Raw genomic sequence first — 26,111 nt, forward strand, 5'->3', positions numbered from 1 at the left:
ACGCTACGTGGAAACCCGGCATTGAGGGACACTACAGGGTATGATCGATTGATTTCAAGAACTCCAAAGCAAAAATCTCTGTATTATGCACCGCCTACCTCAGGCTCTGCAAATCTAGAGAAAGCCCTATCTCTTGTTGACTTTTGGATTTGCAGCGGATTTCATCCATTGCAATGCAAACAGGGAAATCCATGTCAAAATTCACATATAACATGCTGTTCTGCAGTGCTAAATTTCTGCTGCCTGTGAACATCTTATCACAAAGCAATGTTTCCTGTTGAATGATAAGTGGGATTATAATATTGCATATAATGTATGAGGATTCCATACAAAAATTTGTGATGTGTTGTATTATATACAGGGTACCAGGTTTTCAACCACAAGGGAGTCTCATGTATACTAAGAACACTCTTTTGTGTCCTACAAATTTCAGTGACATAAAGCTATCTGATTTATTCACATGAATGACTAATTATTTTCTGATGTTTTGACGTGAGTTTGTTATTTTTCCTAGCCTTCCTAACCCCTTAATGACCGTCCACTGTCTTTTGACGGCAGGTGGTGCAGATCCTTAGTCTACAGTGACGTCTTTTGGCATTGCTGTAGAAAAGACTTCTGAGTTCTCCAGTGAGCACTTATTTTTTAAGCAGGAGCTGTTACTAACAGCTCCTGAATTTATAGCAGCCTCCTGAATACAGCTGGGATTAGAGAAAACTCTAACCCCAGCTGTTTGATCACCGAGGTCGCTGACTGCGGCATGATTAAAGGGGACTCCCCTCTTCGATCGCGTCACTGGAGACTGGTGACCCGATTGGCAACTGGAGAAACTAATTCCTTGGAAAACGGTTCCAGGACTGGTCATTAAGGGATTAAAGCAGAACGTATTTATATAACCCCACTTCAATTCCTTTAATCCCCCTACACTATAATCTTACAGGGGATTGGTCACTGCCCGACCTCTACCCTATAGGATTTTGTACTGGTAAGAGTTAACAATCCTGGAACAGCTATATACGAGTTAAAATAAACCGCTGCATAAGGCCTAGTTCACACGGAGTCTTTTGCAGGCAGAAAAAATCTGCCTCAAAATTCCTTTAGGAATTTTGAGGCAGATTTTGACCTGCCTGTGTTTTTTTGCTGTGCCTTTCGTGGCGTTTTTCACTGCGTTTTTTACCCGCAGCCATTGAGGACATTAAAAATGCTTTTTCTGCTTCCCATTGATTTCAATGGGAGGTCAGAGGCGGAACATGGACAGGACATGCCTCTTTTTTTTCCTGCAAGCTGCTAAAAGCCGCCCGGGGAAAAAAATATCCTCTGCCTCCCATTGAAATCAATGGGAGTCGATTTCAGCCATTTTTTGGTGCTGATCCTGCAAAATCAGCGCCAGAAAACGAATTCTGAACTGGGCCTGATATTTAGGCTGTATCTCTGCTATACACCAGCGGTTAGCAAAAAAGCAAAAATAAACTATTTGCATAGCTCCATCCACTATCTTATAGCGAGAAATAAACTCCATGTTTTTAGAATTTTGACGGACTTGATGACATGTAAATTCATGTACTTCACAGAAAATGGAACATGATTGTAGCTCTCTTCTATGTTTTCTTCACAATTATAATAATACAGATTTGTTGAACTCATCTATTTAAAGAATTAAGCAAATCACATAGGTAACTAAATAAGGAATACTATTTCTAATGACGTGCTTAACCATTCAGTTTATTCAAACACAGGAGGAAACAGAATTGTAAAACGTGTTGGCTCAACTATTTTATTACACAAGGAAGTTAAGCGTTCTATTCCACCAACACTCTGCTGAGATACTTAACATGTAGTTCTTATCTATTATACAGAAAGTTTTCATATTTTCTGGGACATTCCGGAAAAACCTTGACCCTTACGGAAAATACAGTGATGAAGAAATTTGGAAAGTAACCGAAGAGGTAATGCAACTGGCCTTATGTGCGTGACAAGGATTACAAAATTATTATTGCTGACAATGGGCTGTATTGTTAACATCCTGACAAAATAAGACAAATAACAAAGACTGTTTGGTGGATGTGTGCTTCCATTTCATCTACCTATAAGGAGGACTCGGTTAAGAATAATCAAATGTTTCTTTGTTAAACACAAATCAGTTTTGGATTTTTCATACAGTGTTGCCACCTTGTGGTTAGACATAGTGATTACCTGAATACAAATACAACCGGACAAAAAAGGGTAATACAATAGAAAACTGTTTTTAGGGCTTTGATTACCCAAGTCATTTATCCACTTGTGTATTTCTCTGAGTAATGAGTAATTTAGTGTCCTCGTAAACCAATGACAAAGTAAAATGTATCGTTTTTTCAAGTGCAGTGTTGACACTATATTCTAAAAAGATATACTGGGGGGAATATACTAATGCTGGATTCACACGAGGTCAATACGTCCGTAATTGACGGACGTATTTCGGCCGCAAGTCCCGGACCAAACACAGTGCAGGGAGCCGGGCTCCTAGCATCATAGTTATGTACGACGCTAGGAGTCCCTGCCTCGCTGCCGGACAACTGTCCCGTACTGTAATCATGTTTTCAGTACGGGACAGTTGTCCGGCAGCGAGGCAGGGACTCCTAGCATCGTACATAAGTATGATGCTAGGAGCCCGGCTCCCTGCACTGTGTTCAGTCCGGGACTTGCGGCCGAAATACGTCCGTCATTTACGGACGTAATGACCTTGTGTGAATCCAGCCTAAGACTCAAATGGCAGTTTTAAACTAATTTACGTAGGTGGAAAATGCACCAAATATATTAAAGAGGGAACGCCTCTTAATATATTTGGCGCATCTTTAACTGTCCGTGCGACAGAAATGAAAATCTACACCTGCTACGAGCAGGTGTAGATTTGCGCCATAATCTACACCAACTTCTGTCTTAAATTATGATAAATCTGTTAATAAAAATACAGTTTTAAAAAAGAAAAATACCAGCAATAATAATGTGTTTCATCTGTTCTGCAGGTTGGTCTAAAGTCAATCATTGAGCAGTTTCCAGGTCAGCTAGACTTCGTGCTTCTGGATGGTGGATGTGTTCTTAGTCATGGTCACAAACAGCTGTTGTGTTTGGCCAGATCAGTTCTTAGTAAAGCCAAGATTCTTCTGCTGGATGAACCTAGCGCTCACTTAGATCCAATGTAAGATATTCAATAACACCAATATCATTACATTTGAAACAGTATACATTTTATATCTTTATTAATAAATATGACTTAATTTTATTACAGAACTTTTCAGATTATTAGGAAGACTCTGAAGCACGCATTTGCAAATTGTACAGTCATCTTGTCTGAACACAGACTAGAAGCCATGCTGGAATGTCAGTTTTTCCTGGTAGGTTGCATACATTTTACTAATGCAACTGGTTTGATCACAGCTATTGTAACATCTGCCACATGCTGCAGAGATAGGGCAAAACGACAGTCTTTATAGGTCATTTACACGTGGCAAATATTTAAAAATTAGTCGGATATACCAGAAATCATGGCATTTTAACCCACGATATGTCTGAGGTAGCGACAGGGCCCCCAATTAAAATTTCTGAGAACTATACAGTAAAATGATCAAAGCGCCCTGACCTCCCTCCCAGGTCTCTTAACTTTCTAAGAAATTGGCCCTACTACAGTTTGTGATTCTATTGAATGAGCAACATTTTACCCATCATGTCACACACCTGTTGAGGAATTTGACCTAGCTATTGACGAATGCCACTGAACACACTACTCAGAAAAGAAGTAGCAAAAAACTTTAGGAAATCAGTTGCATTTGAAAACCTTTTCCCGCCAAAAACAAAAATGTGACTTCTGTCACAAAAAGTCAGGTAAATAAGTTAAGGTAGCTAGGGTTTTTGTTTTGAACCCCATTTTTCAATGCAAGTACACAATGAAACTGGTGTAATTTCACTAATACATTTCCTTCAATGAGGGGATTCCTGGTAGTTTAGGATGGTGAAGTATTGGGGGTCAAAATTTTTCTTGAAAACCCAGGCCTAAATGTTTTAGGTCCTATTATTGTTATTCAGACATTGCAATGCACTGACTGAATAACTGGAAAGATTTACTGGAATGGTGTTTAGAAATCTCAGTGTGCTTTCCTTGTAGTCTTGTACAATCCATACACCGAACTTTAGATGATATCAGTGTTGCTCAAGCTTTTGTTAGCTGAGAAAGTGAGCCATTGTTCTGTGATCCCAAAGGTCGGTGTGCCATTGCTCTTTCAACCCTAAGATATGGTGTGCAATTGTTCTAGTACAGTATCTTTTGTAGATAATTTCACAGTATGCTCAGTTAAGTCAAAATAAACAAATAAAATAAAAATCTCACTTACAGTACTGAGACATAATGTCCAACTGAATACAAAACGATTTACTCAGAAAGTTTTCTCTGAAATTAATCATGAAAGTGTAATACAATATTTATTTTTTTACAGAACTGCAATGGATATAGTTAACATTAACACTTTCTACTTTTCTAGGGCAGTGGGGTTGTTATATACTTCATGCTCAATTGTTAGACAATTCCTATTTCTCACAATTATTTTATTGGTGGCATGAGCTTTTCAATCTGTTTAAATGGTGTGGGACTCTTTAGCCTGTGAGGATTTTTGCTTAAAGAGACTCTGTCACCACATTATAAGTGCCATCGTTAACGTTTGTTTGGTACTTACAGCAGAGCAAAGCATAATCTCGCTGTAACCTGTCATTTACAGCGAGATCTCGCGAGATTACGCTTGCTCTGCTGTAAGTACCAAACAAACGTTAACGAAGTGCAGGGATTGTGAATAGACATCCCGTCCTGTCTGGAAGGAATGTCTAGTCACGGTGTAAACACTTCAGTAACGTTAATATGTCAGTATAAGTCAGCACATAGTGAATAACGCAATGTCACTATGCGCTGTCTAAATTAATGGAGAGAAGTGCATGACGCTGATTGGTCAGCGTCATACACTCCTCTGTACAACGCCCACTTGGTCTAAAGTAAAAACACGCCCACTTGGGCATTAAGAAACTAATTAGCATAAAGCTAAAATCGCTCCTAATGTGGTGAAAATAGATCGTTTTTCTAAATAAAAAGCTCTGCTGTCACCTACATTATAGCGCCGATCTCCTTATGTAGGAGGTAGGGCACTTATAATGTGGTGACAGAGCCTCTTTAAAGTCATGGCAGCTCAGGCTAGGTTCACTTCAGGTGTGGGGTCAACACATATACGACAGGAAATCAGTGGCGGATTAAGTAAACATTGGGCCTTGGGCTGTTCCCCAAACTTGGGCCACCCTTCCCCCACCGCGGCTCTGCCTTGTCTATAGTGAACACCACCTTTCTGTGCGAGCATTGACAAATGGATGTTACGATTCCCCTTGTCAAAGGGCTGTGTCCCTACATACTGACAGTCTCCAACCATCTCTAACAGTATCACACTGTTCAGGGACACTTCCTCTTGACAATGGGAATGGTAGCACACATTAGTCTATTAGTCCTGGGTACACAAAGATATGTAGAATACAAGGATTTCCTACAACAGACATGTCAGGAGAGGAGACAGATCCCCTATAGATCCAGTGACTCACAAGTGACGTCTTCTCTGATGGAAGTATTTTCTTTTCTTCTCCATCTGACGCAGACCGTTATGTCGACTTCTCCTGATGAGACATCTTTGCCCATCACTTCTACAGCCATTTCCAGCCTCTATAGAAAGACACAAATTTAGACACCAAGGCCCAGAACCATACATTAAAGGGGTTGTCCGGGCACAGACAGTTTTTTATACTGATGACCTATCGATGTGCCCGAACAACCCCTTTTACTCAGACTAATAAATTTGGATCCCAGACTAGATCATAGAATACATACAGACCCAGACCTTCTAAACTATTGCAGTCCCCAGACCAGACGCCATTAAACAAATACAGATCCCAGAACAAGCACCCTAAATAAATACAGACCTCAGACAGGGCCCCTAATTACAAACCTCAGACCAGACCCCCTAAACTAATACAGACCCCTAAATAAAGACCCCTAAATGAATACAGACCCTAGACCAGGCCCCCTAAATACAAGCCCCATAAACTAATACAGACTCCAGACCCCTAAATACATACCCCCTAAATACACACCCCAGACCACAAACTAATACAGACCCCCTAAATACAGACCCCAGACCTGACCCCCTACACTAATAATGACACCCAGATCTGACTCCCTTAAGTAATACAGACCCCAGACCAGACCCCCAAATCTAATACAATGCAAAACTAATATGCCAAAGGCACACTTGGACCCAAATTTCCAACTACTATATGAACCTAAGGATTGGGAAAAAGTATAAATTTTATTAACATAAACGCAAATATTCACCAACAGACTCACAACATATAAGGTTAAAAGTTGGCCAAGGTGGCCTAGCAATATATCACGGTTGCAAAGAAATTACAAAAGTATTTTCAATGAATATATTCAGTGTATAGTACCAAGGGTGTATCGATCAGTGACTGCAGTACGCTGCAAGAGAAAACACCCAGCACTGATTGAGAGTTCACTTTAAATTGTTAGGCACACATTGATATTAAAAAGCGAGAGAAAGCCCCTCCCCGACATGTTTCGCCACACACGTAGCGTCCTTAGGGGTATATTGGGGCTAATAGCGGCACGCTCGAAAATCACTTCCTATAAAACTGTCAGGTCCGTATTTCACACCGAATAACCACCTCTGTAAATTGAAAGCTGAAGGCATGCCTGGAGAGAAGTACACCACACAAATGTCTGAGGTACAGCTTCAATGTCAGCCAGGAGCAACTGAACTTTATTCAGAACAAAGAAACACACACAGAGAAGACACATGCCCCTCCCTATAAGTTTTCCTATACATTCTTCTGCACACTCCTCTTTGCATTCCAGGGGGCGGTGTCTTCCATAGGTGTGTCCGACATGAACAAAGAACTTGTTATATATATCAGTATATTACACAAAGAACTGAAATGTATATACATATGTGTGAGGATAATATTTTTCAGACAATATACATAGTAATGATCCCTGACAGTCCCCCCTAAAAATATTATTCTATCCCTGAGTCTTGCCTAGCAACCTACCACTGACCACTCGAACCAGGCGGGTAGGGGTTTTGGATTTCTTCACCAGCTTGAGACGAGCTACTCCTGATGAGTAACCCCCCTTTGTACCTGGACTTCTAAGGTGTCGGAGTGGTCCTAACTTTCCCTATTCTCCTCTGGATACAGGATGGTTGTCTTGATATAATCTACAAACCACTGCTGGTTGTAATATATATATATATTAATCCAGTCTACATTTTTATTAACAGTAATAATTGTCGCACTGTCACTTACTGTCCTAATGGGACTTTACCCCTGCAGATATGACAGGTCATGGGCAGTACAGTGACCTTCACCTCACACCTTCACATAAAACTCCTCAGATTGTAATTTGCAGCACCGCGGCATATTTACACACATTATAATTATAAACCTCAGACATTATAAACAATAGGGCCTCAGCTAATAACATAATGCTATCACCAATCTCATGCTATCACCCTCAGGTCTCGGGTCCCATCAGTTCATTGCCAGTCCTGTACACCATCATCTTCTTCTTCTCCTGTCTTCTGCTCTTCACTGACTGTCACCCTCAGGGTAACCCACACAATTGTGGAGTCAGACTACGTTGGTGTCCAGTGGGGGAGTTATTATTACCCCCTCCTGGTCACTTATCAAAACACTTGATCCTGCTGTCGGATTCACTCAGGTCTTTGGTCTTTACTTTGCTGATGTCATCAGGACTTGGTTTGGTCCTTCTCATCTGTCCGACACCGTCTCCTTTGGTTTACGTCATCAGGCTGTACATAGCACCTCATGTTGTGAGCCTGGGGTGAGATCCCACGTAGGCGGATTAGTGGAGTTGTATTGTGACTATCAAACCCTCCGCATCTGTACTCTTCCTCTGGCAAGTTACTTGTCTGGGTGGCCGCTTAGAATTGTGACACTGCCGTCAGTTCATGATAAACGCGTTGTACTGGCTCAGGCTGTGCCTGCCGCATCTCAGTGATAAAGTTCATCGTGTTAAAAGTCTTTTAGTTCATATTTACTGGCACTTGCTGGGGACCCCCAACTCTTGTCAATTGTTAAAATAAATACTAATCTGGTGATAACATCATCCGCATACACTATAAATGTTGTTCTAAGTACATACAATAATGTCAGGCCCCTAAATGACATCAAACACCTTTATATAAGGAAAAACTTCTCTGTTACAATGGACAGGGCACCTAGAAGATGTGTAATTATTGGGTACATTTCATTTGCACTTGGTGATACTTTTTCAGCAGGATTTGTACCTTGATCTCAGCTGATTGCCTGGAACATCTCCACCTCACAGAAAGATACACAGATTCCACATGTTTATCTGACAAGCGTCTTAAACCTATTTTTCTTACTCTAATCTGGTTCGTTCTACCTGGGAAGGCCTCTCAAGGTCGGTTCTCTTCGTAGGAGGCGGGTATGATAAGGTTGGCACCGGTCTGCCAGGACTGTTCTGTAGGCAAATCAAACAGCTCTAACAGAATTTAGCAGCGACAGCTGTAAAACCTGGGACATACCAATTAGATCTTACCCAAATAATTAATTTGAAGAAAAACATTAACAAATAGCATCTTTACATCAAACGTTCACACTGGTCAGTAACTAAAACTTACAAACTGATTCTTCTTCTTTATATACATATCTATACATACACATATACACTGCACAGAATTCTCTGCTCTAAAATTTCCCTTTCACAACAAAAATAAAAAATAAACAAATAAAAATGTTTTCTAATGGGAATATTCCACTTCTGTACCTTTTATCTGACGCATGACTCTAATAGTCCAATGCTAAGGCTGGTCCAGAACTTTACATAAAACTTAACCTCAGTATTTAATATTCCCACAACACTTCTTAAATACAATTATTAAACAAACTAACCTTGGGACAATGTCTAGAGAACTGCTGACATCTTATCATTGTACAAACACCAGTTCAATACTTGGGATAACATTGTTCCCCCGTCACTTACACACAATGTCTGCAATGGGGAAGATACCGGCCGGGCTTCAGGCCCCCCCTGAGAACAGGTCTACACACATGAGCACTTTGTCATACACTTCTACCTCGGGTAGTTGTATGTTCTGCAGTCGCTGGGACGGGTAATCTGGCCGGGCTTCACAGGTACCTTTGCTGTTTTACCTATGTCATGCCGTGCGCACATCACGCCGGCTGCTACAAACCTAGTGGTGGCATTATTGTATCCAGGGACAAGCCAATTTACTGATAACTGGCCGCACATACCCTTGTTGTCAGTTCTGTCTTCTCTCGCTCTCTCAATTGGCTTACCCGATGATCCAATAAAGTTCCTACTACCAATGGGCCCATAATTGTGGGCGATGCCAAAAGCGTACCCAGAGTCAGTGTAAATGTCGGCCGTCTTACCTTCTGCCAGGTTACAAGCCTCAGCGAGCACCTCCAGCTCCGCTCCTTGAGATGAACAAGAAGGTGAGAGTGGTTTCTGGGTAATTTACCTGGTGCCTCGTATCCCGGCTTGTACATACTGTATAATAAAATCTCTTTATTACAAATTTACATTAAAAACCCATGTCACATATAGATAGAACATCTCAAAGGGGTGGCGTCTTCATCCTCTAAAATAAAACCAAATGTTATACACTTCTCCACACTCATCTGATAATCCAGAATACTTTGAGAATCTCACTTTTATCAGGTTCTGCAAATACTTGCTTAATACAAAAACAAATAAAAAGAAAACATTCCCAAAAACTTTACATCAAATTAACAATGTCCAGACAATTTTTGTTTTGCCTTCTCCCTCATCTAAATCCATAAAGACTCGTGTGAGTGACGTCACCTCTGCCTCCTGTGTAAATTTGCTGGTGGGAGATGGTCTCTTACACATTTTTAGATCTCCTGAAACCAAATTAATTAACTCAAAACAAACCAAAATTGTACCTGATCAGTCCCTTCACCCTTCCCCCCTTTGTGGACTCTGCGAAAGTAATGTAGCAGAGTTCAAAACTACATCTCAACATAACAAAGTCTGGCACTAGTTTAACCCCCTGTAATGTGCAACAGCCTGAAACAAAAATGACTTTTTCCTGACGAAAATACATTTGATCTTTACAATGACACAACTCATGTGTGAAATCAAAAACAAAACAATTGTAGTTAGTTATTCAATAAAACAAAAAATATTATCTCTGATAACATTAATTACTGCAAACCAATAAACTGTATATACAAATAGGGAACGGTGGGGGCACATACATTTTCAAAACCCCGTGTCTCACAGTATCTGTAGTTTAATACATCTGAATTAACATCAAAACACATGAAATCTGATCACATAAATATCGTAACTTTTATAAACAACTGCGCATGCGCAAAAGAGAAGAAATTTATTTCGGTTTGTAGACATTACTGATATATATATATCAGCAGTGCATATTGAAATCCCTTTGTCCCATCAGCCCTGCAGACTGCACCCAGTCAGCCCCCCCTCCTCCTCCCAAACACAGCACACTACAGGGGAGAGGGAGGGGGGTCACACACTCATTTCTCACAACTTCTCACAGCTTCTCACAATCTTAACACTTTCAATGCCGGCAAAACAACATACGTATCTGCAATCATTCATCACACCATTGTATAGGAATTATCTACGTATCAAACACATCTTTAACCGTACAATCTGTCGGCCACCATCTCTATATTATGATGACGTGTTGTTTCATCAGTGAACTAGACTGGAACTTCTGTAAATAGAAAAAAACACTACAAATGACAAAATTAACAAGGTGATTATTTCATACTGATTTGGTTGGGCCGGGCGTGGCCACATCAGGGGTGGGTGGTGGGGGGCAGCCTCTCCCATTGGAAACACATTGCGCAGCTGTGAAGGGGGGGGGGGTTCCCCACCCACAATGAGGACACACTCAACATGAGGTTATGGACACCATTACCGGGCGTCGGCTGGTCCTGTGTTTTCTAATACATATAACATACAATACCTTTCTTATTACTAACTTCCATTCACTTCACCAAATCATGAATAGGATCGGGTGATCCTGATGATTTGAATATGGACCGTAAACCATCCATTCTAACAGTCTATATTATACACGTAACTTATATAACAATTTTCGGTCTACAACTCTCTTGTCTGGCCACTATATTACCTACAATTTAATACACTACTTAACAGTTTTTTTTTTTTGGTTTTTTTTGTTTTTTTCAGTTTATACACCCCGCATGCCTTATCACACGACTTATCAGTGTTTTTGTCTCACGTCTTATCACACGTCTTATCAGTGCATCATTGCACCCCGCGTGCCCGCGTCTCACGTCTTATCACACATGTACTTATGCCCGCGTGCCTATCCACGACTTATCACACATGTACTTATGCCCGCGTGCCCCTGTATAAGACAGGTTATAATACTATCCACGACTTATCACACATATATATTGTGCCCGCGTATTTTCTATCTAGTCCCTAATTACCCAGAGGATGGTTAGTCGGGCGCGACTAAGGTCTCACAGGTTTTTTACCTCACAGCGGAAAATATCACCTCTGTCGCCTGAGATAGTCCAGGAAATCAACAAAAGGGTTCTACAGATCGCCACAAGACTGTCCACTAACACAGATAAGACGAAGATTTATAAAATCAATTCGCTTACCGTGTTATTGCGGAGGTGATCAAATTCCTTCAGTGGGCAACTTTGAGTTATCTGTTTCACCCTGTGATTGTCGATTGTCCGGATTTTGATATTTCCTCGAGTGAGGTCCCATCTGGGGTGCCAAATGTCAGGTCCGTATTTCACACCGAATAACCACCTCTGTAAATTGAAAGCTGAAGGCATGCCTGGAGAGAAGTACACCACACAAATGTCTGAGGTACAGCTTCAATGTCAGCCAGGAGCAACTGAACTTTATTCAGAACAAAGAAACACACACAGAGAAGACACATGCCCCTCCCTATAAGTTTTCCTATACATTCTTCTGCACACTCCTCTTTGCATTCCAGGGGGCGGTGTCTTCCATAGGTGTGTCCGACATGAACAAAGAACTTGTTATATATATCAGTATATTACACAAAGAACTGAAATGTATATACATATGTGTGAGGATAATATTTTTCAGACAATATACATAGTAATGATCCCTGACAAAACCTTGGGGCGGGACATCAGAGAGGTGCGTCCGTATCAGGCATATTAGTTTTGCATTGCAGTATATACCTGCCAACTACTAGGGTCTATATTTTTTTGTTTACATTTTTTGTTTACATACCTAATCTAATACAGACCCCAGACCAGACCCCTAAATAGAGACCCCTAAATAAAGACCCCTAAACTAATACAGACCCTAGACCAGGCCCCCTAAATACAGACCCCATAAACTAATACAGACCACAGACCCTTAAATACAGACCCCCAAAATACAGACCACATACCTCAAACTAATACAGACCCTCTAAATACAGACCCCAGACCTGACCCCCCTACACTAATAATGACCCCAGACCTAACGCCCTTAAATAATACAGACCCCAGACCAGACCCCCTAATTTAATACAGACCCCAGACCAGACCCCTAAATACAGACCTCTAAACTAATACAGTCCATGGAACAGGCCCCCTAAATAGACCCCATAAACTAATACAGACCCCAGAAGTCAAACTAATACAGACCCCCTAAATACAGACCCCAGACCTCTTAAACTAACACAGACTCCTAAATATACAGACCCTAAACCCCTTAAACTGAAACAGAACTCAGACACCCTAAATACAGACCCCCGACCCCTTAAACTAATACAGACACCAAACTTCCTAAATACAGACAAGACCCCATAAATACAGTCCACAAACCAGACTCACTAAATTCAGTCACCAAACCACACCCCTTAAATACAGTTCCCACACCAGACCCCATAAATACAGACCCCTTAAACAAATCCATCCCCTTATACTTACATAGCAGCTCACCTCAGTCTTCCCATTGGAGTCTTGCTGCTGCTCATGGACCTGTGGTCATGTGACCAGCAGGTCTCTAAACAGTAGTATGAACTTCAGAGATGAGGTCATGATGTCTAAAGGTCCTTTTGCAGGACATATACAATGCTGTTGCATCGCGGTTTTTGCCGCGAAAAAAACGCGACAAAACTACATTGTACAGGGTGGGCCATTTATATGGATACACCTAAATAAAATGGGAATGGTTGGTGATATTAACTTCCTGTTTGTGGCACATTAGTATATGGGAGGGGGGAAACTTTTCAAGCTGAGTGTTGACCATGGTGGCCATTTTGAAGTCGGCCATTTTGTATCCAACTTTAGTTTTTTCAATGGGAAGAGGGTCATGTGACACATCAAACTTATCGAGAATTTCACAAGAAAAACAATGGTGTGCTTGGTTTTCCCGTTACTTTATTCTTTCATGAGTTATTTACAAGTTTCTGACCACTTATAAAATGTGTTCAAAGTGCTGCCCATTGTGTTGGATTGTCAATGCAAGCCTCTTCTCCCACTCTTCACACACTGATAGCAACACCACAGAAGAAATGCCTCCCGATCTTACCCCCTTAGACTTTTATCTTTGGGGTCATCTGAAGGCAATTGTCTATGCTGTGAAGATACGAGATGTGCAGCAACTGAAACTACGGATACTGGAAGCCTGTGCTAGCATTTCTTCTGCGGTGTTGCTATCAGTGTGTGAAGAGTGGGAGAAGAGGGTTGCATTGACAATCCAACACAAGGGGCAGCACTTTGAACACATTTTATAAGTGGTCAGAAACTTGTAAATAACTCATGAAAGAATAAAGTAACGTTAAAACCAAGCAAACCATTGTTTTTCTTGTGAAATTCTCGATAAGTTTGATGTGTCACATGACCCTCTTCCCATTGAAAAAACTAAAATTGGATACAAAATGGCCAACTTCAAAATGGCCGCCATGGTCAACACCCAGCTTGAAAAGTTTCCCCCCTCCCATATACTAATGTGCCACAAACAGGAAGTTAATATCACCAACCATTCCCATTTTATTTAGGCGTATTCATATAAATGGCCCACCCTGTACTTTGGGTGGCCATGGGCCCCCTGGGAGCCTCGGGCCCCGGGGGCGGCCACCCAAAACGCCCTATAATGATCCGCCATTGCTGGGAAATACTCCTGAAATAAAATAAACGTATGCGTAAAGACTGTTGATTGTGCATACATTTGGGGCAGTATAAGTTAGTATATATTCTCCTCAACTGTACTGTGCAGTATGTATTTTTTTTTGTTGCAATAGGAGTCAATGTTAGTTGTATTAAAGTGTATAGGTATATTCTGCCAGGTGGAATACCCATATGTGGTATGAACCTAGCCTAAGTCTAGTGGCTGAACAGCGGGACCACTCCTCATGTAGTTGTAGTGTTGCTGTAGTGTTGGTCTTTGCATAGTGCTACATTTAATATTTAGAGCAGGGGCCCAATTGAATGAGGGTTCTGTAATGTTGCAAGTGGCTATTAAACTATGCTATCAGGAAATAAAAAACGTTATTTTGTATGGAAACCTATTGTTTAGCAAAATGACTTTTTGCTTTGTTCACATGAAATCTCTATAATTTTTCCATATATTTTTTGAATAGCACCCTCTGTAAACCAGACTGTTCTGCTAATACAGCAGGAAAGCAAGGACATTTAACCCTGCCAGCCTATCAGGATGTTCTGGGGTTGCAGAAAAAGCGCTTCATAGGGAAAACCATCCAAAATCATAGTAGCTTGGGGCTATAAGCATAAAGGTGCTCATCTGATGGTGTGCCCTGAGCATGAAAGGACACTAAGCTGCTGCCTGCAATAGATTCTAAATACTCTGTTGGGTCTGGTAATCAGGATATAGAGTATGGTAAAAACAGCCAAAGAAAGAAGACTCATGATTCAATGAAGTCTGCTTCAAGGTCTTTATTAGTTGAATAGTGCTCAGAGCAACGCGTTTCGTGGCAGGGCTAGCCCCTTCCTTAGGCTGAAAGCACTTGAAGCAAGCTTTTAGCTTTATGAAACGGTTTCTGCTACTCCATAGTTAAAACCCAATTTGCCAATATGGCCTTAAATTTAGACAGCTAAGAATTAGGCTAGATGCGCCAAATTTATCATAATGGTTAATGCTGGATGATACATTTGGTGCATGTTTAGAAACTTCTATCTAAGTTTTTACCACCTATTGGTTGGTTGCCACTTCATGGATAAATGCTCTGCCCACATTTCTAATAAAAAGAATAGGGGGAATTTTTATTTAAGCCCCTTCCACGTCTTTCAACAAGTTCTGTGGAGTTGGAAGTGGTAGAGGGTCTTCATAAATATGGCTTGTGGTCCAAGGAGATATATCAAAACTAGGGTAAAGCGGAGCAGTTGCCCATAGCAACCAATCAGGCTGCTGATTTCATATTTCAAAGGTCATAAAAAAAAGGTTGGAATTTGGTTGCTATGCGCAACTGCTCCACTTTTCCCTCAATGTCCCAAAAAACAACCACTACCTGATTATTAACTAAGACATTTAAACATAAAACTATAATTTCTTGTGCTCAAGCAAGGCATTTTTATATAGGGGGGCAATTATCAAAATATTCCTTTATATATTGCATTTGAGTGTTGTTGTTTTTTTATGTATCCAAATCCTTTTCTTTCAGGTGATAGAAGAGAATACAGTGCGGCAATATGATTCCTTACAGAAACTGATGAATGAGAAGAGTTTCTTCAAGCAGGCAATAAGTCACTCTGATCGCTTGAAACTATTTCCCCTGCACCGCAGGAACTCCAGTAAGAGAAAGTCAAGACCCAAAATTACTGCTTTACAAGAAGAAACAGAGGAAGAAGTACAAGAGACAAGATTGTGATCAAGCAAAATGCAAAATATCTCCAACAAAGATGAAGCAAGTGCCAATAAAATAAGAATATAAAATGTACCAGTCCTGATAACAGCTAATAATAATAGCTGATTGTTTGCTGAGATTTCCCTCATGGCCATTCAATATTTACTTGCTCTATAGTAGTTTGTAGTCCGTCGCTAAGGAGCAACTAAGGAGGGAATTTTATATGACCTGTGGACTCTCAGCAGGTACTGATTCTTTTTACTGAGAATTTTACAGTAAGCTACTTCATGATCTTAGTCATGATATAGTTGTACTGCTTTGTACAGTAGCCATCTAAAGTCATATATAACGTAGACTGCTTTGCATTCCATATCTGTACTCAGCAGTTCTTTCAACTAAACACAAGTTAACAACTAGGGCAGTGCACAAACATACCATGTGGTTATTATCTGTATGTGAGCCAACATGTCCATAAAATCCTGTTTTTGCCACTTATTTTGAGTAACAAAATGAAACCATGTTTCTGTGATGAGCTAGTGGCATAAGTAATGTTTTATATTGTTACATTTACTATATTTGAATTCCTGCAAATTTAAATGAAAATCATAGGACCAAGTTTGTTGGGGAAAAAAAAAGTTCTGTTGAAAGTGCAGAAAGAACATAACAATATATATACAATGTATAAAATGTATAAAAAGCTTCTTATGCTATAATGATAATACTAAAGAGACAAGCTCTTCTGCAGGAAAAGCAATGCATGGAGAGATGACAGGTGGGTGCACCCTCTACAATGCAAATAGTAATTGGGAGAAAGGTGAAATCAATTATCTTAAAGATTCCATAGTTATATTGTTTATTGATACATTAAATAACATTGTTTGCTTTACACTTTTACTGCCATTTTTTTAGAGTTGTAGATATTGAAATTTTATTTTTTTAGAATATTCTTAGTCTTTTTTAGGCCTGTATATTCAAGAGAATCTGTATTGTTTATAAACATGTCAACATCAGCTGTATATGGCTAGAAAATAAGACATTAGCATTTCACTAGTATCATCATTTCATCATAGATAGCCATATGAAGGTATTTGTAATTTCATTTAGCACATATTACGTCAAAGTATTTATTCCATTTACCATGTAGATGAGCAAACGGCAAATGCGTTGTATTTAAAACCCTCAGCGTATTGTAGCTTTAAAATAAAAATAAAAATATATTTGCATTAAACATATAAGTATATATGCAGATTATTTTAAATTACTTTGAGATGAAGTGAGAGAAGGGAATACCGAAAATACCGAAAATGAAGAAGAAGCAAACATTCATTATATGTTATTATGTATCAAATAATAATCTGAGCCATGCCACTACTATTACTATTACAGGAAAAAGTACAATAGGTGAAAACTGACAGAAGGAACCTAAGTGAAAACAGTAAAATTGCAGTTTAAGTGTATACATTTTCTGTATTAATGCAAACCATTTATCCACATATCTGTTACTGTAGCTTTTTCATTACCGTATGTGGAAACTTTTCATTAGGAGAAAAATTATTGTCTTTAAAGTAAATAATTTCTGTATTAATTCTTGACGGTTTCTTCAGGTTGTTATTAATTCATTGTTTACTTCCAGGGGATACAACTCTGTCCAGGTCATGTGATGGACACACAGGTGCATGGTTATAGTATGTGTATCAGAGCTGTGTCTTCTAATAAGCCGTGCACCTGCGTGTTTCCATCACATGACCATCACATGACCATGGAAGGAATTTTATCCACTGGAAGTAAACAATAAATCTTCTTACTGAATAGCAAGAAGCAGAGATCTTGAAAACGGTGAGAATTTAATACAGAAAGTATATTGGAAAATTGTAAAACTTTTAATAATACAATAAATAACACTAATTTGCTGAAAGCCGACAAACCATTTAATGTATAGTTACACTTTTTTTTCTAGCAAACCAATAGCATGATACCCTGGAGCATTTTCCTATATTTGCTAAGGTTTCACATACTTGTCAAAATGTTAATATCCTGTTGCAATCACATGAGGTTGATCTGTATGCAGCTCTACAAGGCTCCTGTTGACCTTTTAGGCATACCTCCAATTATCCATCAGGATATGCACCTCAGTGTGTAAATTCAAGTTTTTAATCTAGAATTTAAAAATGAGTTCTCTATGATGTTTATTAGCTTCATGTACTTGCAGGCTGCACGCTCCATTCATTTTCAGTATGGGGCAGAATACTAGGAGACTGCAGCCCTTTACTTCCTCCCTGCTGATGTCAGCTGCAGGAACAAACAGAGAGAGAGAGAGAGAGAGAGAGAGAGAGAGAGATAGCCAAAATAACCAGTATAATAGCTGAGCTGAGCTGTCAAGGGAAATGCTCCACAAAGCTATTGTACATGAAATTGCAGTGTGAATTTTTTTCCCACTGAATGTACGCTTTATATAAATTGTAAGAGATTAGAAAAAAGGATTTGCTCTTTTTCCGGAAACAGCATCACTCTTCTCCATGGGCTGTGTCTGGCATTGCAGCTGATCTCAATTCATGTGATAGGGGCTGAGCTGCAATACCACATACATCCCATGGAGGAAAGGGGCACTGTTTCTGGACAATAAAAAGATCTTGTTTCTAAACTTAAACAACTCTTTTAATAGGAAATCGTGTACAAGTTTGGTGTGGGGGAACAGAGGGGGACATAAGAACTAGAATGCCAGAGTCTTATCAAGTACATTAGGAAACTGCTCCAAATATTTTGTGCTGTTGGCTTCTTAGAAAATATTGTAAACGTAGGTACATTTTAGATCAACTATTATTTTATCATGAAGTTGCATGCCACCTTCAAGTTTTAGTAATTCTCTTGATGTTTATATGCCTCTACTATCACTAAAAAAATAGAATTTCCCTATCAGGCAGCATGCTCTCTCATCATTACTTTCCTAATGATGGTGACAACCTTTAAATTATGCATATATTGAGGCCATTGATTTATATCACTCTATTCCTCTGTTATAAATTGTATTGCATTGTTATGTGGAGACCATGCAGCAACACTGATCGTCTACAAAAGTCAGAATAACCTGCTGATTCTATGTGGCATGGTCACACAGACTGTGCCAGTAAATTAGCTGTACTGGTATAGATGATCCGTGTTTTTTTTTCTGGTGATGATATAGTCATAGTAATAACAGACAACAGTGACTGTGGTTACCATCAGTTATTCTCGTCAGCACAGCGGACAACCCATAATACAGACAGAAGTAGCAAAATATTGCATGATGATTGGATGAAGCCAGCCATACACATAAAATAAGCCAAATACTTAAATGTATTGAATGTTTTCCTACCTTTCTCTGAGATCAGCATCTATTTTTGGTAAACATTGATAGATTCTACCCGGACCGAAAATATGGCCGTGTGAAGGTAGCCTAAGTTGAAAAAAATGACATATATATGTGGGTAGAAGTTTCGTAATGTGCAAAAAATGCAGCATCTATATGAAAATAGACTAAAATTATAGCAGAGCAAGCTGTTACGTGTTATTTTTTGTACCAAATTGTAGTTTTAGTATTTGTCAGTTTTAGGTAATAACTACTGCAGTCATAGCCTTGAATAGTTAAAGCAGTGAGCTGTGCTTAAAGGTCATCTGTCTGTCTATGCCTGAGCATCTGTACCATGATAGAGGATCCAGTGGGTGCATTTGCACATGTACAGGAATTTTAACGTTAGCATGCTGTATGCAAACTAATTATAATACCACTCATTGAACCCTTGAGAAGTTCCAAACCTGTACTGGTGAGGGTGCTTCTATAGCCCATACATTTGTTTGGAGCAGTAAGCGATTTAAATAAGTCTAAGGGGAATTAACAACTGCTCTTGGTGCATGTGATTGACTGAGATTGAAATCCAGCACATGTTAGAAAGCCATTTCATGGGTGCAATTGCAATTATCCAGTCATTTCTATTTGGCATCTTCTATTTGATAAAATTACCTCTCCCAACAATAGGTGAATTTTAACAGTTGTATATATTTTATTAATTTAGAAATCCATAATTCATTATTAAAATTGCTTATTTATTGTGAAGGGACAATTGCACTTTGTAAATTACAAATATGCAAAAGTACACACTATATATATATATATATATATATATATATATAGATATATATATAGATATAGATATATATATAGATATAGATATAGATATCTATATCTATCTATCTATCTATCTATCGTGTTATATATATATATATATATATATATATATATATATATATATATATATATATATAGAGAGAGAGAGATCTATCTATATATAGATATAGATCTACATATCTCTCTCTCTATATATATATATATATATATATATATATATATATATATATATATATATATATATATATATATATATATATATATATATATATATATATATAGAGAGAGAGAGAGACAGAGAGAGATATCTATATATATATATATATATATATAAAATTGTAGTCAAATTGTTTTATATACTACCATTTTGCAGGTTTCAACATATTTTCTCTATGATTTAGTATTTATTTCAATATTTTTTTATGTTTCTTAATATATTTAAGTGATTATGTGAAGTAAAATGTAATATATTCAAATGATGCCATGATTTAGAATTCTCAATTTTATAAATTTCATGTTGTATTCTGTTCTTTATTTACCTTAGATTTAAACAGGAATTATTGCTTTTCATTTTAAATATATAGTTTAATTGATAGTATTAAAATTGTAACTACTGCCAAATTATTCTTCAGTTTGCCAATTATTGAAATTTATGATATATTCAGAGAAAACACTGCCTTTTAAAATTGTTATTCTGACATTCTTTATTTGATATTTATGTACATTTCAAAGCATTTGTGTTAATAAAGAGATATTGACTTTGTGTGCTTTTGTTATGGTAGTCCTTTAATTCAGTCTGAAGTTAGGACACATTAGGAGTTGTAAAGGATTGGGAGGTTTGGAAACAAGTGGAAGAGGCAGAAATATATCATAGTGCTTGGTATACTTATGGAACACTTTTATGTGCATGATACAGTAGATCAAAACTGACTAAGAAAAAAATTTGCCTTGTTGACCAAAACAACTTAGGTTTACCTTTATTTTACTAAAATGCACTTGAAAAATTAAATGTGGACTTTAATCGGTTAATTCTTTCACACAGTTTTGAGTGTAGTGGTGGTGAATCTACATAATGATGGTCTTGCATATGTCCCTTTACACCATTCGAGGGTAATACATTATATTCAATGTCCCATGTTTTAAGTAGAGTTTACTGGCGATCAGAAAACGGCTAAGTGCGCAACAATGCTAACGGGGACTCTGTAGTTGCATTACCACTGATTAAACATTTATGGTTGATCCTATGTCGTAAATATGGGAAAGTCCCTTAAGACAGGTTTCACATGAGTGAAATATGGATGCATTATGGCCACAAATCCCAGCTGGATCTGCGGGTCTAATGGCATGAATTAACAGCATCATGCCTCCCTACAATGCTAAAAGTTTATGCCATTAAACCTGCAGTCGGGTTGAGATTTGCGGTTGTGACACATGTAACATGAAACTTTCCTTATATTGATGATGAGTATACCCATAAGAGCTTGCTCATTCCAAATTTTACCTTCTGAGTACTGTGACTGTGACTGAGAAAAATTATATATTATATATTTTGCCACACAGACAGTACATAGCTCCATGTGCACGATCTGATGTTCTGCTTCCTTGCCACATCTTGGTTGTCCTGTGTACGTACACTATTCTGTCTCATATTTAGCAGTGTATGCATGCAGGGCAGGCAAAAAGGTTTGTACATACTGTACAGTAGAACTGGAACAGCTGAGCTAGGGGTCAGAGGTTATGCACCATTAGGATACAAGTTGCCACCGCTTTAGTGCCAAGTCTTGGACATTGTAATGCACAGGGCCGGTCTTTGGATAGATGGTGCCCCGTGCAAAATTTTCTTTTGGCGCCTCACTCCTATAATAAAGAAAAATCCCCCATAAAAAAGTATTATGCCCACCCACAGTATAATGCTCCTCCACAACGCCGATGAGATCCTTGCATAGGCTGGCGTGATCCAGTGATGTCATCACGCCGCCCTGCGCAGGGATACTTTCCCTGCACCTGATACTGTGCCAGTCCAACCTGACCTTCACTTCTTTTAACTCCTCACTCATGTCTTATGTACAACATGCTGTTTCATTGCCTTTCCAGTCTAAGCTAAAAACATGAAAACATATAGTCAGTGTGTCAGTATCCATTCATATTCAATCTGGGGAGTTTATTAACTTTTCAACGCCAGATTTCTGATGTAGAAAAGTCGCAAAAGGCACAAAGTCACAATTTGCAGTAAAATGTTTGACTTTTGAGTCGTTTGTGAAAGTGGGCGGAACTTAACAGAAGGGACATGGCTACCCATGGCCCGACAAATTTATCATAATTTATGCCAGAAACTGGCGTAAATTGTGGCACAAATATACTTCAGCTCGTGGCTAATGTAGATTTCACATTCTGGCGCACGAACGGTTAGAAAAGGGCTTAATTTATGAAGAGGCACGAGCCTCTAAATATATTATGCACATTTTACTCCAATTTTATATTGACTGGCATATGAAACACCATTCTCAATAAATTCCCCCCAATGTGTTTGCCTGAAAAGTTATGGTGAAATAATGTAGATACACCCTGCACAATTCTGACAGGTTTGGTGTACACTGAACATACTTCTATTTTCTGTACATCATAATTGAATTGAAATTTAACGTGGTTCCAAGTCCATAAGCAGATACATACCCTAATTGGATGGAGTTCTTCTTTAAAGAGGATCTGTCACCAGTTTATAACTTCTATCTCCTACCTAATCTAATAGGCGCTTTGATGTAGATAACTACTGTTTTTTTTGTTTTTTTTAAAAAACGTTTATTATTGAGCAAGTTATGAAAATGTTTCAATTTATGCGAATTTTTTCTAAATGCCTAACTGGGCGTTTTTTTTCTATTCACCAAGTGGGCGTTGTATAGAAAAGTGTATGACGCTGACCAATCAGCATCATACATTTCTCTTCATTCACCAGAGCGACGGAAGACTGAACAGACATCGCCTCCAGTCGTGCCAGGACGTTCATCCGAATCTGCAGTGGCTGGTGGCAATGTTTGTTCAGTCTTCCGTCGCTCTGGTGAAGGACCTGTGGGAGGAAGTCACAGCTTGATCTCGCGAGATCACGCTGTGCTGTGGATCAAGCTGGGCTGGAATGAAGAGAAGTGTATGATGTTGATTGGTCAGTGTCATACACTTTTCTATACAACGCCCACTTGGTGAATAGCAAAAAAACGCCCGGAAAAAATTTGCATAAATCATAACTTGCTCAATAATTTATGTTTTTAAAAAACAAAACAAAAAAAAACCCCTGTAACTATCTACATCACAGCGCCTATTAGATTAGGTAGGAGATAGGGCACTTATAAACTGGTGACAGAGCCTCTTTAAGCAAAGAAACAATGAAAATGCTAGAAGCCATTGGATACCATAGAAGAATTAACACCTTTTGCAGAACACCAACACAATGATTTTCCTTCAGTAAGCAAGCAGGATTATAGCAGAATAAAGTAAACATTATTATTAGCATACAACCATAGCAAACACTGAATAAAGTAATTCCTTTCATTTATTGCAGGTCACACAGGGATTACCTAAACTTTATTTTCTCGAGTTCCAGACACATACATTATTGTAGTGCACAAAGAATGTTCTTTGTCCAAAGAATGCAAATGAGCAGACACAAAGATTGACTGGAGTATGCAATATCTCTCACATTAGTAGTATACCTCAATAAAACTTCGTTCCGACGTTCCATCTGAGCTTTCCGTCGGAACGGAGCCCTGACAGACACAAACGGAAACCATAGGTTTCCTTTTCCATCACCATTGATTTCAATGGTGACGGATCCGGTGCCAATGGTTTCCGTTTGTCTCAGTTGTGTAAGGTTTCCGTTGTTTTGACGGTATCAATAGCGCAGTCTACTTCGGTATTGATTCCGTCAAAACGACGCAACCCTTGCACAACTGAGACAAACAGAAACCATTAAACAAAAAGAAAGCCTGCAGGCAAACAAACCCCTTTTCCCAACTACCCCAAAAACAATAGGAACAATATTTTATTATGCTATGTATAGCAGAACAAGACAGACCACTGTGGTCTGTCTTGTTCTGCTACACGTAGCATAATAAAATAGTGTTCCTATTGTTTTTGGGGTAGTTGGGAAAAGGGGTTTGTTTGCCTGCAGGCATTCTTTTTGTTTATTGTATATTATACCTGCCAACTACCCAGGTTCTCCATTTAGTTTTTGTCCTAAACAGAAGCCATTGGCCCCGGATCCGTCACCATTGAAATCAATGGTGATGGAAACGGAAACCTATGGTTTCCGTTTGTGTCGGTCAGGGCTCCGACCAACGGAACGTCGGAATGGAGCCTTAGCGCAGATGTGAATGATGCCTAATACAGGTGGAAAAGGACTGTAGGGGAAAACATTGAAAAGACGAATTTATATATAACGCAAGCTGGAAAATGTTTTCAGTAAAGAAAACATATATAATGAATCTCAAATCCTCATATAAAACAAAATCCTGTAAACTTTGGCAATAAGCTTTAGCATTGAGGCAAGCTCTTGGCATTCAGCGTAAAGCTGGCAAAATGCAACGCTGCTTCTGTAACTGCCGTTCACCACTATGGAAGTTACGTAAACAGCGTATGCCAGCAAATTACGCTGTTTCCATAACTCATCCATGCATTGTAGTGTATTGTACCAGTGATCTAATGATCACTGGTTCAAGTCCCCTAGGGGAACTAATAAAATGTGTAAAAAAAAAAAGTTACATACATTTTCAGGACTGTATAAAAATATTAAAAGTAAAAAAAAAACCTTTTCCCATTTTTTCCCAAGCACAATGTAAAAAAATAATAAAAAATTGGTATCGCTGCATCCGTAAAATTCCGAACTAATACAATATAGGATTATGTGACTCGCACGGTGAACGGCATAAAAAAATAAATTAAAACCCCAAATGTCGTTGTTTTTTGGTCACCATAGCGCTAAAAATAATTAAATAAAAGGTGTTAAAAAATCGTATATACCAAGAAATGACGCTAATAAAAACTACAGCTCGTCCCACAAAAAATAAACACACACCGCTGAAATGAAGAAAAATATAAAAGTTATGGTTCTCAGAATCTGGTGAAACGTAACAAATTTTTTTTTTAACCAATAGTTTTTTCTTTGTAAAAGTAGTAAAATATGATTTTTTTTTCCCCCCTATATTCTGTTGTCTAAAACCTGGGTGCATCTTATAGTCAGGTGCGTCTTAGAGTCCGAAAAATACGGTAGATAATTTTTCAACCGTACTATGAAACTATGTAAAGGAGTTTTCCATAAAATAAGGGTAAAAAAATGGCCGAAACCTCCTCCAATTGATTTCAATGGGAGGCGGAGGCGTTTTTTCTCCGCTGCGGCTTTTAGCCGCTCATGGGAAAAAAAGCGTCATGTTCTTTCTTGCCGCAGTTCCACTGTTGACCTCCCATTGAAATCAATGGGAGGCAGAGAAAGTGTTTTTCGCTGCAATTTTTGCCCTCATTCCTCTTTTAGCCGTATTGACCACATTTTCACATCCCAAAGATCATTACCACTTTGCTCTAAAGCTAAGATTTTAAGTACGCCCTGGTCCGACCATAATCCTGTGGAGGTTTCATTTTCTTCTCTAGTTCCGCGGGGGCTCTTCTTTAATTGGCGCCTTAATGATTCCCTTTTGTCTTCTAAAGATACCTTCACACAAGTTGAAGTAGCTGTGAAGGAATACTTTGACCTTAATGTAGGGTCCACATCTTCCCCAATTATATTGTGGGAAGCTCATAAAGCCACATTGCGGGCGGCCCTCATTAGTTTAGGCTCAATTAAAAAGAAAAATAGAGAACGGAAAATTGCGGATTTATATAAAACATTAGAACAAAAGGAACGTTCTTGGAAACAGAACCCCTCACTTGCTAACAAGAATTCTGTGGATGCCACTAGGTTGGAATTGAACCTTCTCTTGACAGAGCAGGTTGAAAGAAAACTAAGATGGTCTAAA

At 38.8% G+C, this 26,111-nt stretch overlaps 1 protein-coding gene across 1 annotated transcript in view; it reads left to right on the forward strand.

The window, feature by feature from the left end:
- The window catches only part of CFTR (CF transmembrane conductance regulator), a 214,717-nt gene extending 194,640 nt beyond the window's left edge, over positions 1-20,077 (forward strand). The window contains exons 24-27 of the mRNA XM_075857129.1: positions 1,854-1,943; positions 3,000-3,172; positions 3,263-3,368; positions 15,768-20,077. Of these exons, the coding sequence (XP_075713244.1) occupies positions 1,854-1,943; positions 3,000-3,172; positions 3,263-3,368; positions 15,768-15,974 (576 nt within the window). The 3' untranslated portion in view covers positions 15,975-20,077. The remainder of the gene's footprint in view (positions 1-1,853; positions 1,944-2,999; positions 3,173-3,262; positions 3,369-15,767) is intronic.
- Positions 20,078-26,111: the final 6,034 nt, after the last annotated feature.

This window comes from Rhinoderma darwinii, chromosome 3, assembly GCF_050947455.1.
Source record: "Rhinoderma darwinii isolate aRhiDar2 chromosome 3, aRhiDar2.hap1, whole genome shotgun sequence".
NCBI lineage: Eukaryota > Metazoa > Chordata > Amphibia > Anura > Rhinodermatidae > Rhinoderma > Rhinoderma darwinii.